Raw genomic sequence first — 14,489 nt, forward strand, 5'->3', positions numbered from 1 at the left:
TGTCTCTCTCCCTCAGGCCCCAGTGTGTGTGTGTATATATACTGTATACCTGTCTCTCTCCCTCAGGCCCCAGTGTGTGTGTGTATATATACTGTATACCTGTCTCTCTCCCTCAGGCCCCAGTGTGTGTGTGTATATATACTGTATACCTGTCTCTCTCCCTCAGGCCCCAGTGTGTGTGTGTATATATACTGTATACCTGTCTCTCTCCCTCAGGCCCCAGTGTGTGTGTGTATATATACTGTATACCTGTCTCTCTCCCTCAGGCCCCAGTGTGTGTGTGTGTGTGTGTGTGTGTGTGTGTGTGTGTATATACTGTATACCCGTCTCTCTCCCTCAGGCCCCAGTGTGTGTGTGTGTATATATACTGTATACCTGTCTCTCTCCCTCAGGCCCCAGTGTGTGTGTGTGTGTGTATATACTGTATACCTGTCTCTCTCCCTCAGGCCCCAGTGTGTGTGTGTGTATATATACTGTATACCTGTCTCTCTCCCTCAGGCCCCAGTGTGTGTGTGTGTATATATATACTGTATACCTGTCTCTCTCCCTCAGGCCCCTGTGTGTGTGTGTGTGTGTGTGTGTGTATATATATACTGTATACCCGTCTCTCTCCCTCAGGCCCCAGTGTGTGTGTGTGTGTATATATACTGTATACCTGTCTCTCTCCCTCAGGCCCCAGTGTGTGTGTGTGTATATACTGTATACCTGTCTCTCTCCCTCAGGCCCCAGTGTGTGTGTGTGTGTATATATACTGTATACCTGTCTCTCTCCCTCAGGCCCCAGTGTGTGTGTGTGTGTGTGTGTGTGTGTATATATACTGTATACCTGTCTCTCTCCCTCAGGCCCCAGTGTGTGTGTGTGTATATATACTGTATACCTGTCTCTCTCCCTCAGGCCCCAGTTCCTCAGGATGCTTCTTCACCCAACTTCACGGTAAGAAAAACTCAAACTGCTGAATTCCAGTACACCAGTACTCCCAGAACTAGAGTCCAGTACACCAGTACACCAGTACACCAGTACACCAGTACACCCAGAACTAGAATCCAGTACACCCAGGGGTGGGGGGGGTGTTTTTATCAACAACGCGTGGTGCAACAGTGTGTCGACCGTCACAGACACTGCTCACCCCGGGGTGTCTCCCGATCGAGCGCCCCTCCTCTCTGCTGAGGGAGCTCACATCGCGCCCCGGCTCGCTGGAGACGCTGCACCCTGCTGTGGACACACGGGAACCTGCTCACCCCGGGGTGTCTCCCGATCGAGCGCCCCTCCTCTCTGCTGAGGGAGCTCACATCGCGCCCCGGCTCGCTGGAGACACTGCTGTAGACACACGGGAACCTGCTCACCCCGGGGTGTCTCCCGATCGAGCGCCCCTCCTCTCTGCCGAGGGAGCTCACATCGCGCCCCGGCTCGCTGGAGACACTGCACACTGCTGTAGACACACGGGAGCCTGCTCACCCCGGGGTGTCTCCCGATCGAGCGCCCCTCCTCTCTGCTGAGGGGGCTCACATCGCGCCCCGGCTCGCTGGAGACACTGCTGTAGACACACAGGAACCTGCTCACCCCGGGGTGTCTCCCGATCGAGCGCCCCTCCTCTCTGCTGAGGGAGCTCACATCGCGCCCCGGCTCGCTGGAGACACTGCACCCTGCTGTAGACACACGGGAACCTGCTCACCCCGGGGTGTCTCCCGATCGAGCGCCCCTCCTCTCTGCTGAGGGAGCTCACATCGCGCCCCGGCTCGCTGGAGACACTGCACCCTGCTGTAGACACACGGGAACCTGCTCACCCCGGGGTGTCTCCTGATCGAGTGCCCCTCCTCTCTGCTGAGGGAGCTCACATCGCGCCCCGGCTCGCTGGAGACACTGCTGTAGACACACAGGAACCTGCTCACCCCGGGGTGTCTCCTGATCGAGTGCCCCTCCTCTCTGCTGAGGGAGCTCACATCGCGCCCCGGCTCGCTGGAGACACTGCACCCTGCTGTAGACACACGGGAACCTGCTCACCCCGGGGTGTCTCCCGATCGAGCGCCCCTCCTCTCTGCTGAGGGAGCTCACATCGCGCCCCGGCTCGCTGGAGACACTGCTGTAGACACACAGGAACCTGCTCACCCCGGGGTGTCTCCCGATCGAGCGCCCCTCCTCTCTGCTGAGGGAGCTCACATCTCACCCCGGCTCGCTGGAGACGCTGCACACTGCTGTAGACACACAGGAACCTGCTCACCCCGGGGTGTCTCCCGATCGAGCGCCCCTCCTCTCTGCTGAGGGAGCTCACATCGCGCCCCGGCTCGCTGGAGACGCTGCACCCTGCTGTGGACACACGGGAACCTGCTCACCCCGGGGTGTCTCCCGATCGAGCGCCCCTCCTCTCTGCTGAGGGAGCTCACATCGCGCCCCGGCTCGCTGGAGACACTGCTGTAGACACACGGGAACCTGCTCACCCCGGGGTGTCTCCTGATCGAGCGCCCCTCCTCTCTGCTGAGGGAGCTCACATCGCGCCCCGGCTCGCTGGAGACGCAGGCTTGATCGGTGCGGGTGCCTTCAGTCCCACAAATCTCGCCTCCGTTCTCCCGAAATCCCATCAGCCGGCCTCCTTCCCGACGAGAGGAGAGAACACGCTCGCCCACGGGCTCGGCTCGCCCACAAGACCGTACCCCTCCGTTCCTGCCCCCGGCTCCGCTGGAGAGTGTCGGTCCTGCGGGACCGGGCCACACGGGGTCACACACCGACGCCCGTCCCCAGCTCCAGCGGGGCGTGTGCCGACGATGTCACACTCGCGGAAGAGAGCAGATCTTCCCATCAAGCCATGGATGAACAGTGAGGTTCGCACCCTCATCAGGCAGCATTCAAATCGGGCGGCACATCCGAGCCCGGGGCAGCCGGGAGCAGTCTGAACCATGGTAGTAAACACCTCAACCAGGAATCGGAGGAGCTCCTCAGCACCCGTGACCCAGGGCGCCTGGGGCAAGGTGTTCGGGCCCTCACGGACTGCAAGAGGAAGAACGTCTGTGCGCCTGCCCACGAAGCCCCCCTGCCCGGCGAGCTCAACACCTTCTGTGCTCAGTTTGAAGCCACCAACGCCGAACCAGCCAGCTGCTCTCTGCCTGCAGGCGAGGGGACCTGCGCCCGGAGCGAACCCGCGCGAGGCGGCGGGGGTCTTCACAGACACTTTCAACGTGTCGTTGGCCCAAGCCGTAGTCCCCACCAGTCCCGCAGAGAGCCCCAGTGACCCGTCACCATGAAGAGCTCCGAGAGGCTGGTCATGAGCACGTTAAGGACACCACGCCGAACACACCGGACCAGTACCAGTTCACCCCCCGGCCCAGCAGATCCACAGGTGACGCAGTCTCCATTGCCACCCACACGGCCCTGTCCCATCTGGACAAAAAGAGCACATACGCAGGACTGCTATTCACCGACTAGCTCAGCCTGTAACACCACCATCCCAGAGAAACTAGTCCAGAAACACCACCCTCGGCAACTGGACTCGGGACTTCCTGACAGGCAGACCTCAGGCTGGCAGGCTTGGAAACCACACCTCCAGCACCCTAACTCTGAACACTGGGGTCCCCCAGGGGTGTGTGCTTAGTCCATTGCTCTGCTCCCTCTACACCCACGACTGGAAGGCCAAACACAACACCAACTCCATCATCAAGTTTGCCAATGACCCCACAGTTGTGGGTCTGATCACAGACGATGATGAGAGGGCCTACAGGGAGGAGGTCAGTCTCCTTACAACGAGGTGTGATGACAACAACCTCACCCTCAACGTCAGCAAAACCGAGGAGCTGATCGTTGATTTCAGGAAGCTGCAAACCGGACATGCCCCTGTCCACATCTACAGGACTGAAGGGGAAAGGGTCAGGAACTTCAAACTCCTTGGTGTCCACATCACCGAGGACCTCGCATGGTCTCTCAACACCACCCGTCTGATCAAGAGAGCTCAACAGCGCCTGTGCTTCCTCAGACGGTTGAGGAAGGCTGAGATCTGTCCCCAGGTCCTCACTGGCCTCTACAGAAAGCACACTGACCGCTGTGGTGTGGCAACTGCAGTGCTGCTGACCGCAGAGCCCCACGGCGGGTGGAGAAAACTGCCCAGTCCATCACTGGGGCTGCCCTCCCATCCATACAGGACACTGGTGACAGCCGGTGCTTGAGGAAAGCTCTGAGCATCATCAAAGACCGGTACCGGAGCATTCGGGCCCAGACTGCCAGACTCGGAGACCGTTTTTACCCCCGTACTATCAAAGTGTTACACTCCCAGCCTCTCTCACCTCTGACCTCTGACCTCTGACCTGAACCTCACAGTGCCTTCTTTCTCACCAGAACCCCAAACACACAGTGAAGTCGGCCTCTCCCTCACGTGTCAAGAAGCTCACTCCCCATCGTTTCTATCCCTTCATCTCATTCTGCTGAGGCATGTCTTTGCACAGCTGTTGTTGTTGTTTTTGCACACTGCCTGTAGTCTCTGTCTTTCTTTTAATATACAATGGTATTGTTGTTGTTTTATTTGTACGACCTATCGTCTGAGAGCCAGACAACGAGTACAATGACCGGTATATGAGTATATTGTCATTCTTCTCGTATGCTGTATATACTCATACACCTGTGTGAGTACAATGACAATAAACTTGAACTTGCTCCCAGTGTCCCTCAGCCTCTCTGTCTCCTAGGTCCCAGTGCTCCCAGTCGCCGAGTGGCCTTCACCTGGCCTGCGAGGAGATGTCTGCTCCAACGTCGTCTCGAAGGTCAGAGGTCGTTCTGCCGTGACCCCTGACCCCTGACCCCTGACCGGGTCAGTGCGGTGCGGTCAGCTCTGCGCCTCTCGTCCGGGCAGGTGTCCTACGTGGTGACCTACTCGGGCCGCGGTCAGCTCCTGGGCGCCTCGGTGTCCGTCACGCTGACCAGCGTGGCCACCCCCCTCCGCCTGCGCCAGCAGCACGCCGTCGCTTACCAGGTACGCCGACCCCGACCCCGACCCCCTGACACTGGTGCCCCGCGGGCTCACCGACGCCCTCCTTCCTGTCTCCCCCAGCCGGCCACGCCCACTCCCCCACCGGGCCCCACCCCTGGGGCGGGGCTGTTCCCAGGGAGTCCCGTGATTGGCCAGCGCCAGGGCGAAGTCCAGCCTGTATCCTCTAATCGGAGGGTGTGTGTGTGTGTGTGTGTGTGTGTGTGTGGGGGTGTGTGTGTGTGGGGGTGTGTGTGTGTGGGGGTGTTCCCAGCCAGCCAGTCAGTCAGTGTCGCTGTTCCTCCTGAGTCACCGACGCAGGTCCTGGTGCTGGGGGTGTCAGAGGCAGGGGGGTGCTCTGCTGTACCCCGAACACCAGTGCTCTTCGCTCACAACTACATCAGTGGCTGTTTGTTCAGGTACAACCCTCTCTCTCTCAGTGCAGTGTTAATGTACTGGAGTGTCCAGTCAGTGTGTCTGTATGAACCCCTCTCTCTCTCAGTGGAGTGTTAATGTACTGGAGTGTCCAGTCAGTGTGTGTGTATGAACCCCCCTCTCTCTCAGTGCAGTGTTAATGTACTGGAGTGTCAGTCAGTGTGTGTGTATTAACCCCTCTCTCTCTCAGTGCAGTGTTCATGTACTGGAGTGTCCAGTCAGTGTGTGTGTATGAACCCCCCTCTCTCTCAGTGCAGTGTTAATGTACTGGAGTGTCAGTCAGTGTGTGTATTAACCCCTCTCTCTCAGTGCAGTGTTAATATACTGGAGTGTCCAGTCAGTGTGTCTGTATTAACCCCTCTCTCTCTCTCAGTGCAGTGTTAATGTACTGGAGTGTCCAGTCAGTGTGTCTGTATGAACCCCTCTCTCTCTCAGTGCAGTGTTAATGTACTGGAGTGTCCAGTCAGTGTGTGTGTATTAACCCCTCTCTCTCTCAGTGCAGTGTTAATGTACTGGAGTGTCCAGTCAGTGTGTCTGTATTAACCCCTCTCTCTCTCTCAGTGCAGTGTTAATGTACTGGAGTGTCCAGTCAGTGTGTCTGTATTAACCCCTCTCTCTCTCAGTGCAGTGTTAATGTACTGGAGTGTCCAGTCAGTGTGTCTGTATTAACCCCTCTCTCTCTCTCTCCAGCTCCTCGTCTCTCAGTTGCTCTGAGCTCCAGACAGAAGTCTCTCAGGTCCTCCTGGGAGACCTGTCTCCTGAGCTCGTAGCAGTGACTGGGGGCGCCCAGCCTGGCAGGGAGGCCGACTGGACGAGGGTCATCGTGCAGGACTGCCCCCCTGCTGCTGGGGTAACGCCTCTCTCTGTGTCCTGTGGGGCTGGACTGCAGGCAGACTCCCGTCTGTCTCTGTCTCTCTGTGCTGTGGGGCTGGACTGCAGGCAGACTCCTGTCTCTCTGTGCCGTGGGGCTGGACTGCAGGCAGACTCCCGTCTGTCTCTGTCTCTCTGTGCCGTGGGGCTGGACTGCAGGCAGACTCCTGTCTGTCTCTGTCTCTCTGTGCTGTGGGGCTGGACTGCAGGCAGACTCCCGTCTGTCTCTGCCTCTCTGTCCTGTGGGGCTGGACTGCAGGCAGACTCCCGTCTGTCTCTGTCTCTCTGTCCTGTGGGGCTGGACTGCAGGCAGACTCCCGTCTGTCTCTGTCTCTCTGTGCCGTGGGGCTGGACTGCAGGCAGACTCCTGTCTGTCTCTGTCTCTCTGCGCTGTGGGGCTGGACTGCAGGCAGACTCCTGTCTGTCTCTGTCTCTCTGTGCTGTGGGGCTGGACTGCAGGCAGACTCCCGTCTGTCTCTGTCTCTCTGTGCTGTGGGGCTGGACTGCAGGCAGACCCGTCTGTCTCTGTCTCTCTGTGTCCTGTGGGGCTGGACTGCAGGCAGACTCCCGTCCGTCTCTGTCTCTCTGTGCTGTGGGGCTGGACTGCAGGCAGACTCCCGTCTGTCTCTGTCTCTCTGTCCTGTGGGGCTGGACTGCAGGCAGACTCCCGTCTGTCTCTGTCTCTCTGTCCTGTGGGGCTGGACTGCAGGCAGACTCCCGTCTGTCTCTGTCTCTCTGTGCCGTGGGGCTGGACTGCAGGCAGACTCCTGTCTGTCTCTGTCTCTCTGCGCTGTGGGGCTGGACTGCAGGCAGACTCCTGTCTGTCTCTGTCTCTCTGTGCTGTGGGGCTGGACTGCAGGCAGACTCCTGTCTGTCTCTGTCTCTCTGTGCTGTGGGGCTGGACTGCAGGCAGACTCCTGTCCCTCTCTGTCTCTCTGTGCTGTGGGGCTGGACTGCAGGCAGACCCGTCTGTCTCTGTCTCTCTGTGTCCTGTGGGGCTGGACTGCAAGCAGACTCCTGTCTGTCTCTGTCTCTCTGTGCTGTGGGGCTGGACTGCAGGCAGACTCCCGTCTGTCTCTGTCTCTCTGTCCTGTGGGGCTGGACTGCAGGCAGACTCCTGTCCGTCTCTGTCTCTCTGGCGTGTGTGCTGGACTGCAGGCAGACTCCCGTCTGTCTCTGTCTCTCTGTGCCGTGGGGCTGGACTGCAGGCAGACTCCTGTCCCTCTCTGTCTCTCTGTGCTGTGGGGCTGGACTGCAGGCAGACTCCCGTCTGTCTCTGTCTCTCTGTGCCGTGGGGCTGGACTGCAGGCAGACTCCTGTCCCTCTCTGTCTCTCTGTCCTGTGGGGCTGGACTGCAGGCAGACTCCCGTCTGTCTCTGTCTCTCTGTGCTGTGGGGCTGGACTGCAGGCAGACTCCTGTCTGTCTCTGTCTCTCTGTGCTGTGGGGCTGGACTGCAGGCAGACTCCCGTCTCTCTCTGTCTCAGGAGCAGCGCTGTGAGTCCGGCTGCCTGCTCCCCACCTCTCTGTCTCTCCGGTTCCTCTGGGCACACAGGGGCCTCCTCTCTCTGCCCCAGGCGCACATCCTGGGGGCCAAACTCACGTTCCACTGTCGTCTGGTCCAGGTAACAGCCCCCATCTACCTAATGTCTCTTTGTCTGTCCAAGTCCAGAGCCCTCCCCTTCTCTCATACAAACTGCCTCTCCCATCGGTCTCTCTCTCCCCTCTCGCCTCTACTCTCATTTCAATACAAACACATCATCATACAGTTACATGCAACCTATACAGCACAATGGAGAGACGGGCTCACTGTCTGTTCCTCAGGCTGGGACAGGAGATCACACACTGTATTATTATTATTGAGAGACAGGCTCACTGTCTGTTCCTCAGGCTGGGACAGGAGATCACACACTGTATTATTATTATTGAGAGACGGGCTCACTGTCTGTTCCTCAGGCTGGGACAGGAGATCACACACTGTATTATTATTATTGAGAGACAGGCTCACTGTCTGTTCCTCAGGCTGGGACAGGAGATCACACACTGTATTATTATTATTGAGAGACAGGCTCACTGTCTGTTCCTCAGGCTGGGACAGGAGATCACACACTGTATTATTATTATTATTGAGAGACGGGCTCACTGTCTGTTCCTCAGGCTGGGACAGGAGATCACACACTGTATTATTATTATTATTATTGAGAGACGGGCTCACTGTCTGTTCCTCAGGCTGGGACAGGAGATCACACACTGTATTATTATTATTATTATTGAGAGACGGGCTCACTGTCTGTTCCTCAGGCTGGGACAGGAGATCACACACTGTATTATTATTATTGAGAGACGGGCTCACTGTCTGTTCCTCAGGCTGGGACAGGAGATCACACACTGTATTATTATTATTGAGAGACAGGCTCACTGTCTGTTCCTCAGGCTGGGACAGGAGATCACACCTGTATTATTATTATTGAGAGACAGGCTCACTGTCTGTTCCTCAGGCTGGGACAGGAGATCACACTGTATTATTATTATTGAGAGACAGGCTCACTGTCTGTTCCTCAGGCTGGGACAGGAGATCACACACTGTATTATTATTATTGAGAGACAGGCTCACTGTCTGTTCCTCAGGCTGGGACAGGAGATCACACACTGTATTATTATTATTGAGAGACGGGCTCACTGTCTGTTCCTCAGGCTGGGACAGGAGATCACACACTGTATTATTATTATTGAGAGACGGGCTCACTGTCTGTTCCTCAGGCTGGGACAGGAGATCACACACTGTATTATTATTAGTGAGAGACGGGCTCACTGTCTGTTCCTCAGGCTGGGACAGGAGATCACACACTGTATTATTATTATTGAGAGACGGGCTCACTGTCTGTTCCTCAGGCTGGGACAGGAGATCACACACTGTATTATTATTATTGAGAGACGGGCTCACTGTCTGTTCCTCAGGCTGGAACAGGAGATCACACACTGTATTATTATTAGTGAGAGACGGGCTCACTGTCTGTTCCTCAGGCTGGGACAGGAGATCACACACTGTATTATTATTATTGAGAGACGGGCTCACTGTCTGTTCCTCAGGCTGGAACAGGAGATCACACACTGTATTATTATTAGTGAGAGACGGGCTCACTGTCTGTTCCTCAGGCTGGGACAGGAGATCACACACTGTATTATTATTATTGAGAGACAGGCTCACTGTCTGTTCCTCAGGCTGGGACAGGAGATCACACACTGTATTATTATTATTGAGAGACAGGCTCACTGTCTGTTCCTCAGGCTGGGACAGGAGATCACACACTGTATTATTATTATTGAGAGACGGGCTCACTGTCTGTTCCTCAGGCTGGGACAGGAGATCACACTGTATTATTATTATTGAGAGACGGGCTCACTGTCTGTTCCTCAGGCTGGGACAGGAGATCACACACTGTATTATTATTATTGAGAGACAGGCTCACTGTCTGTTCCTCAGGCTGGGACAGGAGATCACACACTGTATTATTATTATTGAGAGACGGGCTCACTGTCTGTTCCTCAGGCTGGGACAGGAGATCACACACTGTATTATTATTATTGAGAGACGGGCTCACTGTCTGTTCCTCAGGCTGGGACAGGAGATCACACACTGTATTATTATTATTGAGAGACGGGCTCACTGTCTGTTCCTCAGGCTGGGACAGGAGATCACACACTGTGTTATTGTTAGGATCAGTGTGTTGTTGTGGGGTACCTGTCCCCCTCAGGTGAGTGCTTACCTGTGTCTGTCTCTCGCCCTCAGTGCCCGCTGTCCGTCCCCGTCTCACTGACCACACAGGTCTCCTTCGCCGACGCCACAGTCTTCCCACAGTCCCCCAGGGGCAGAGCGCGCCCGGAGGCGAAACGTCCGCTCGATTTCTTTCTTTCCTCCGCGGAGACGGCCGCCTCGGTGTGGGCGGGGCCCCGGGGCCCCGTGTGGCCCCCGCTGTGCGTCGCTGTCAGCCTGCTGTCGCTGCTGGTTTACTGTTAGTGCATCTGCACACACACACACACACACACACACACACACACACACACACAGAGCTCTGGGACAGTGTGGACACTGTGCCCCCTGCAGGCTGGCCTGTGTATTCTCACACTCACACACACACACACAGCTCTGGGACAGTGTGGACACTGTGCCCCCTGCAGGCTGGCCTGTGTATTCACGCACACACACACACAGAGAGAGAGAGCTCTGGGACAGTGCAACAGGCTGGCCTGTGTATTCACACACACACACACACACACAGAGCTCTGGGACAGTGCAACAGGCTGGCCTGTGTATTCACACACACACACACAGAGCTCTGGGACAGTGCAACAGGCTGGCCTGTGTACAGAAAAGACCATTCCAACACAATGCTTCTTAAAAATTGTTTTATTGTTCTGTAGTTTTTGATAGCAGAAAGAGATTAAATTGTCACCAGTGAGATACACAGCTGTACTTTCTTGCGTTGTGAGTTTATCTGCTGTATCTCTCTTCCACTCACCCTGTACTCCTCTCTCCCCTGTCCCTCTCTCTGCCTTGTCCACCTCTCCCTACCTCCCTCCCCCTCTATACTGCCTCCTCCACCTCTCTGTCCCTCTCTCGCTGCTGCGCCCCAGTGTCTCTCTGTCTCTCCCTCTTGGAGACGTAGTGCAGCAGGTGGACAAGAGCAGCAGGGGTCACTCCTGCCAGCCGAGAGGCGGCCCCGAGCTGTGGAGGAGACAGAGAGAGAGAAGTCAAACACAGAGCACCCCCGCGTCCACTCTCACAGAGAGAGAGACAGCCTGACCCCTGTCCCTGCCCAGAGAGGGGCTGTCTCACTGAGCCCTGGTATGATCACACACCCCAGCTCCACCCCTGAGTACACACACACACACACACACAGAGGGGCTGTCTCACTGAGCCCTCGTATGATCACACACCCCAGCTCCACCCCTGAGCACACACACACACAAAGAAAGGAGCTGTCTCACTGAGCACCAGTATGATCACACACCCCAGTGCAGCTCCACCCCTGAGCGCGCGCACACAGAGAGAGAGAGAGAGAGAGAGGCTGTCTCACTGAACACTGAAGTTGTCTACTTTTTCGGAGGGCACTCCCCGCCCTGACAAACAGGGGGCGCACTCATACTGCACTCATGACTGCTGTCGGGGACTGACCGTTGGGGGCCGGGCTCTGTCCAGCACCTCTCTGACCTCCTGCGACAGGGACGCCTGCAGGGAGAAGTAATCCAGGTCCCGAGGAAGAAGGAGACTCTCCTCCTGTCGAACCCTGAGCATCTCCTGCTGCTGCTGCTCTGAGTGAGGGAGGTACACAGCTGGGAGAGAGAGAGGGGTTCATACAGACACTGACTGACACTCCAGTACATCAACACTGCACTGAGAGAGAGGGGTTCATACAGACACACTGACTGGACACTCCAGTACATGAACACTGCACTGAGAGAGAGAGGGGTTAATACACACACACTGACTGGACACTCCAGTACAGGAACACTGCACTGAGAGAGAGAGGGGTTAATACAGACACACTGACTGGACACTCCAGTACATGAACACTGCACTGAGAGAGAGAGGGGGGTTAATACACACACACTGACTGGACACTCCAGTACATTAACACTGCACTGAAAGAGAGAGGGGTTAATACAGACACACTGACTGGACACTCCAGTACAGGAACACTGCACTGAGAGAGAGAGGGGTTAATACAGACACACTGACTGGACACTCCAGTACATTAACACTGCACTGAGAGAGAGGGGGGTTAATACACACACACTGACTGGACACTCCAGTACATTAACACTGCACTGAGAGAGAGAGGGGTTCATACAGACACACTGACTGGACACTCCAGTACATTAACACTGCACTGAGAGAGAGAGAGAGGGGTTAATACAGACACACTGACTGGACACTCCAGTACATTAACACTGCACTGAGAAAGAGAGAGGGGTTAATACAGACACACTGACTGGACACTACAGTACATGAACACTGCACTGAGAGAGAGAGGGGTTAATACAGACACACTGACTGGACACTCCAGTACATTAACACTGCACTGAGAGAGAGAGGGGTTAATACAGACACACTGACTGGACACTCCAGTACATTAACACTGCACTGAGAGAGAGAGGGGTTAATACAGACACACTGACTGGACACTCCAGTACATTAACACTGCACTGAGAGAGAGGGGTTAATACACACACACTGACTGGACACTCCAGTACATTAACACTGCACTGAGAGAGAGAGGGGTTAATACACACACACACTGACTGGACACTCCAGTACATTAACACTGCACTGAGAGAGAGAGAGGGGTTAATACAGACACACTGCACAGAGAGGCATAAAGACCTATAAACTCTTTAAATTCACCTACCCTCAATCTTCAGTCGTTCTGAAAACTCCAAATATGGATCTAAGGAATGTGGGAAGACAGAGGCCAACATCTCCATAGTGACGCCCTGATGTTGAAGCAAATCCAGAGCACTGAGAGAGAGAGAGAGAGAGGGGTTCATACAGACACACTGACTGGATACTCCAGTACATTAACACTGTACTGAGAGAGAGGGGTTAATACAGACACACTGACTGGACACTCCCTCCAGTACATTAACACTGCACTGAGAGAGAGAGGGGTTAATACAGACACACTGACTGGACACTCCAGTACATTAACACTGCACTGAGAGAGAGAGGGGTTAATACACACACACTGACTGGACACTCCAGTACATTAACACTGCACTGAGAGAGAGGGGTTAATACAGACACACTGACTGGACACTCCAGTACATTAACACTGCACTGAGAGAGAGAGGGGTTAATACAGACACACTGACTGGACACTCCAGTACATTAACACTGCACTGAGAGAGAGAGGGGTTAATACAGACACACTGACTGGACACTCCAGTACATTAACACTGCACTGAGAGAGAGGGGGGTTAATACACACACACTGACTGGACACTCCAGTACATTAACACTGCACTGAGAGAGAGAGGGGTTAATACACACACACTGACTGGACACTCCAGTACATTAACACTGCACTGAGAGAGAGAGGGGTTAATACAGACACACTGACTGGACACTCCAGTACATTAACACTGCACTGAGAGAGAGGGGTTAATACAGACACACTGACTGGACACTCCAGTACATTAACACTGCACTGAGAGAGAGAGGGGTTAATACAGACACACTGACTGGACACTCCAGTACATTAACACTGCACTGAGAGAGAGGGGTTAATACAGACACACTGACTGGACACTCCAGTACATTAACACTGCACTGAGAGAGAGGGGTTAATACAGACACACTGACTGGACACTCCAGTACATTAACACTGCACTGAGAGAGAGGGGTTAATACAGACACACTGACTGGACACTCCAGTACATTAACACTGCACTGAGAGAGAGAGGGGTTAATACACACACACTGACTGGACACTCCAGTACATTAACACTGCACTGAGAGAGAGAGGGGTTAATACACACACACTGACTGACACTCCAGTACATTAACACTGCACTGAGAGAGAGAGAGGGGTTAATACAGACACACTGACTGGACACTCCAGTACATTAACACTGCACTGAGAGAGAGGGGGGTTAATACACACACACTGACTGGACACTCCAGTACATTAACACTGCACTGAGAGAGAGAGGGGTTAATACACACACCCTGACTGACCTGAGGTGTCCCGTCTTTCCTTCGCTCACAGGGATGCCCTTCAGCTGCTGGCGCCACCTGGTGGCAGGGAGCGAGATTGCGCGCAGAGCACTCAGCCCTTCCTCCAGAGAGCCGCGCGCCCTCAGCGCCTCCCTGTACCGCCGGTCCGACACACAGCCAGCCTCGAACCCTGGCAGGGACAGAGAGGGGGCGGGGCTTCAGGACCGCGAGGCCCAGGGGCCTGGGGGGTTCGGGGCCGCGGCGGGCGGGCGGCGGCGGGGTACCTCGGGGGGTCAGCCGCAGGTCGGCGTTGTCGGGCCGCAGGGAGGTGCGGAACTCGGCCCTGCTGGTGAACATGCGGTACGGCTCAGTCACCCCCCGCGACACCAGGTCGTCCACCAGCACCCCGATGTAGCTCTCCGTCCGCGAGAGGGAGACCGGCGGCAGGGAGAGGGCGCGGCGCCCGGCGCTCACGCCGGCCCACAGCCCCTGCGCAGAGAGGAGGGGGTGGTGAGCGAGGCAGG

At 55.7% G+C, this 14,489-nt stretch overlaps 2 protein-coding genes across 7 annotated transcripts in view; one reads left to right on the forward strand and one right to left on the reverse strand.

Annotated features, from left to right (window-relative positions):
• LOC107076232 (tectonic-3-like) overlaps positions 1–10,727 on the forward strand; it is a 23,147-nt gene extending 12,420 nt beyond the window's left edge. For 2 of the 4 annotated variants that reach the window (XM_069188345.1, XM_069188344.1), the window contains exons 8-15: positions 895–933; positions 4,668–4,742; positions 4,832–4,951; positions 5,030–5,125; positions 5,267–5,364; positions 6,071–6,230; positions 7,736–7,873; positions 10,039–10,727. In XM_069188345.1, the coding sequence (XP_069044446.1) occupies positions 895–933; positions 4,668–4,742; positions 4,832–4,951; positions 5,030–5,125; positions 5,267–5,364; positions 6,071–6,230; positions 7,736–7,873; positions 10,039–10,266 (954 nt within the window). In that variant the 3' untranslated portion in view covers positions 10,267–10,727. The remainder of the gene's footprint in view (positions 1–894; positions 934–4,667; positions 4,743–4,831; positions 4,952–5,029; positions 5,126–5,266; positions 5,365–6,070; positions 6,231–7,735; positions 7,874–10,038) is intronic. The other 2 variants (XR_011189333.1, XM_069188346.1) reach the window with 2 other exon arrangements.
• mto1 (mitochondrial tRNA translation optimization 1) overlaps positions 10,642–14,489 on the reverse strand; it is a 34,654-nt gene continuing 30,806 nt past the window's right edge. For all 3 annotated transcript variants that reach the window (XM_069188341.1, XM_069188342.1, XM_069188343.1), the window contains exons 9-13: positions 14,250–14,454; positions 13,987–14,155; positions 12,659–12,768; positions 11,425–11,582; positions 10,642–10,974 (exon numbers count right to left, since the gene is read on the reverse strand). In XM_069188341.1, coding sequence (XP_069044442.1) covers positions 10,834–10,974; positions 11,425–11,582; positions 12,659–12,768; positions 13,987–14,155; positions 14,250–14,454 — 783 coding nt within the window. In that variant the 3' untranslated portion in view covers positions 10,642–10,833. The remainder of the gene's footprint in view (positions 10,975–11,424; positions 11,583–12,658; positions 12,769–13,986; positions 14,156–14,249; positions 14,455–14,489) is intronic.

Source organism: Lepisosteus oculatus, chromosome 4, assembly GCF_040954835.1.
Source record: "Lepisosteus oculatus isolate fLepOcu1 chromosome 4, fLepOcu1.hap2, whole genome shotgun sequence".
Taxonomy (NCBI): Eukaryota; Metazoa; Chordata; class Actinopteri; order Semionotiformes; family Lepisosteidae; genus Lepisosteus; species Lepisosteus oculatus.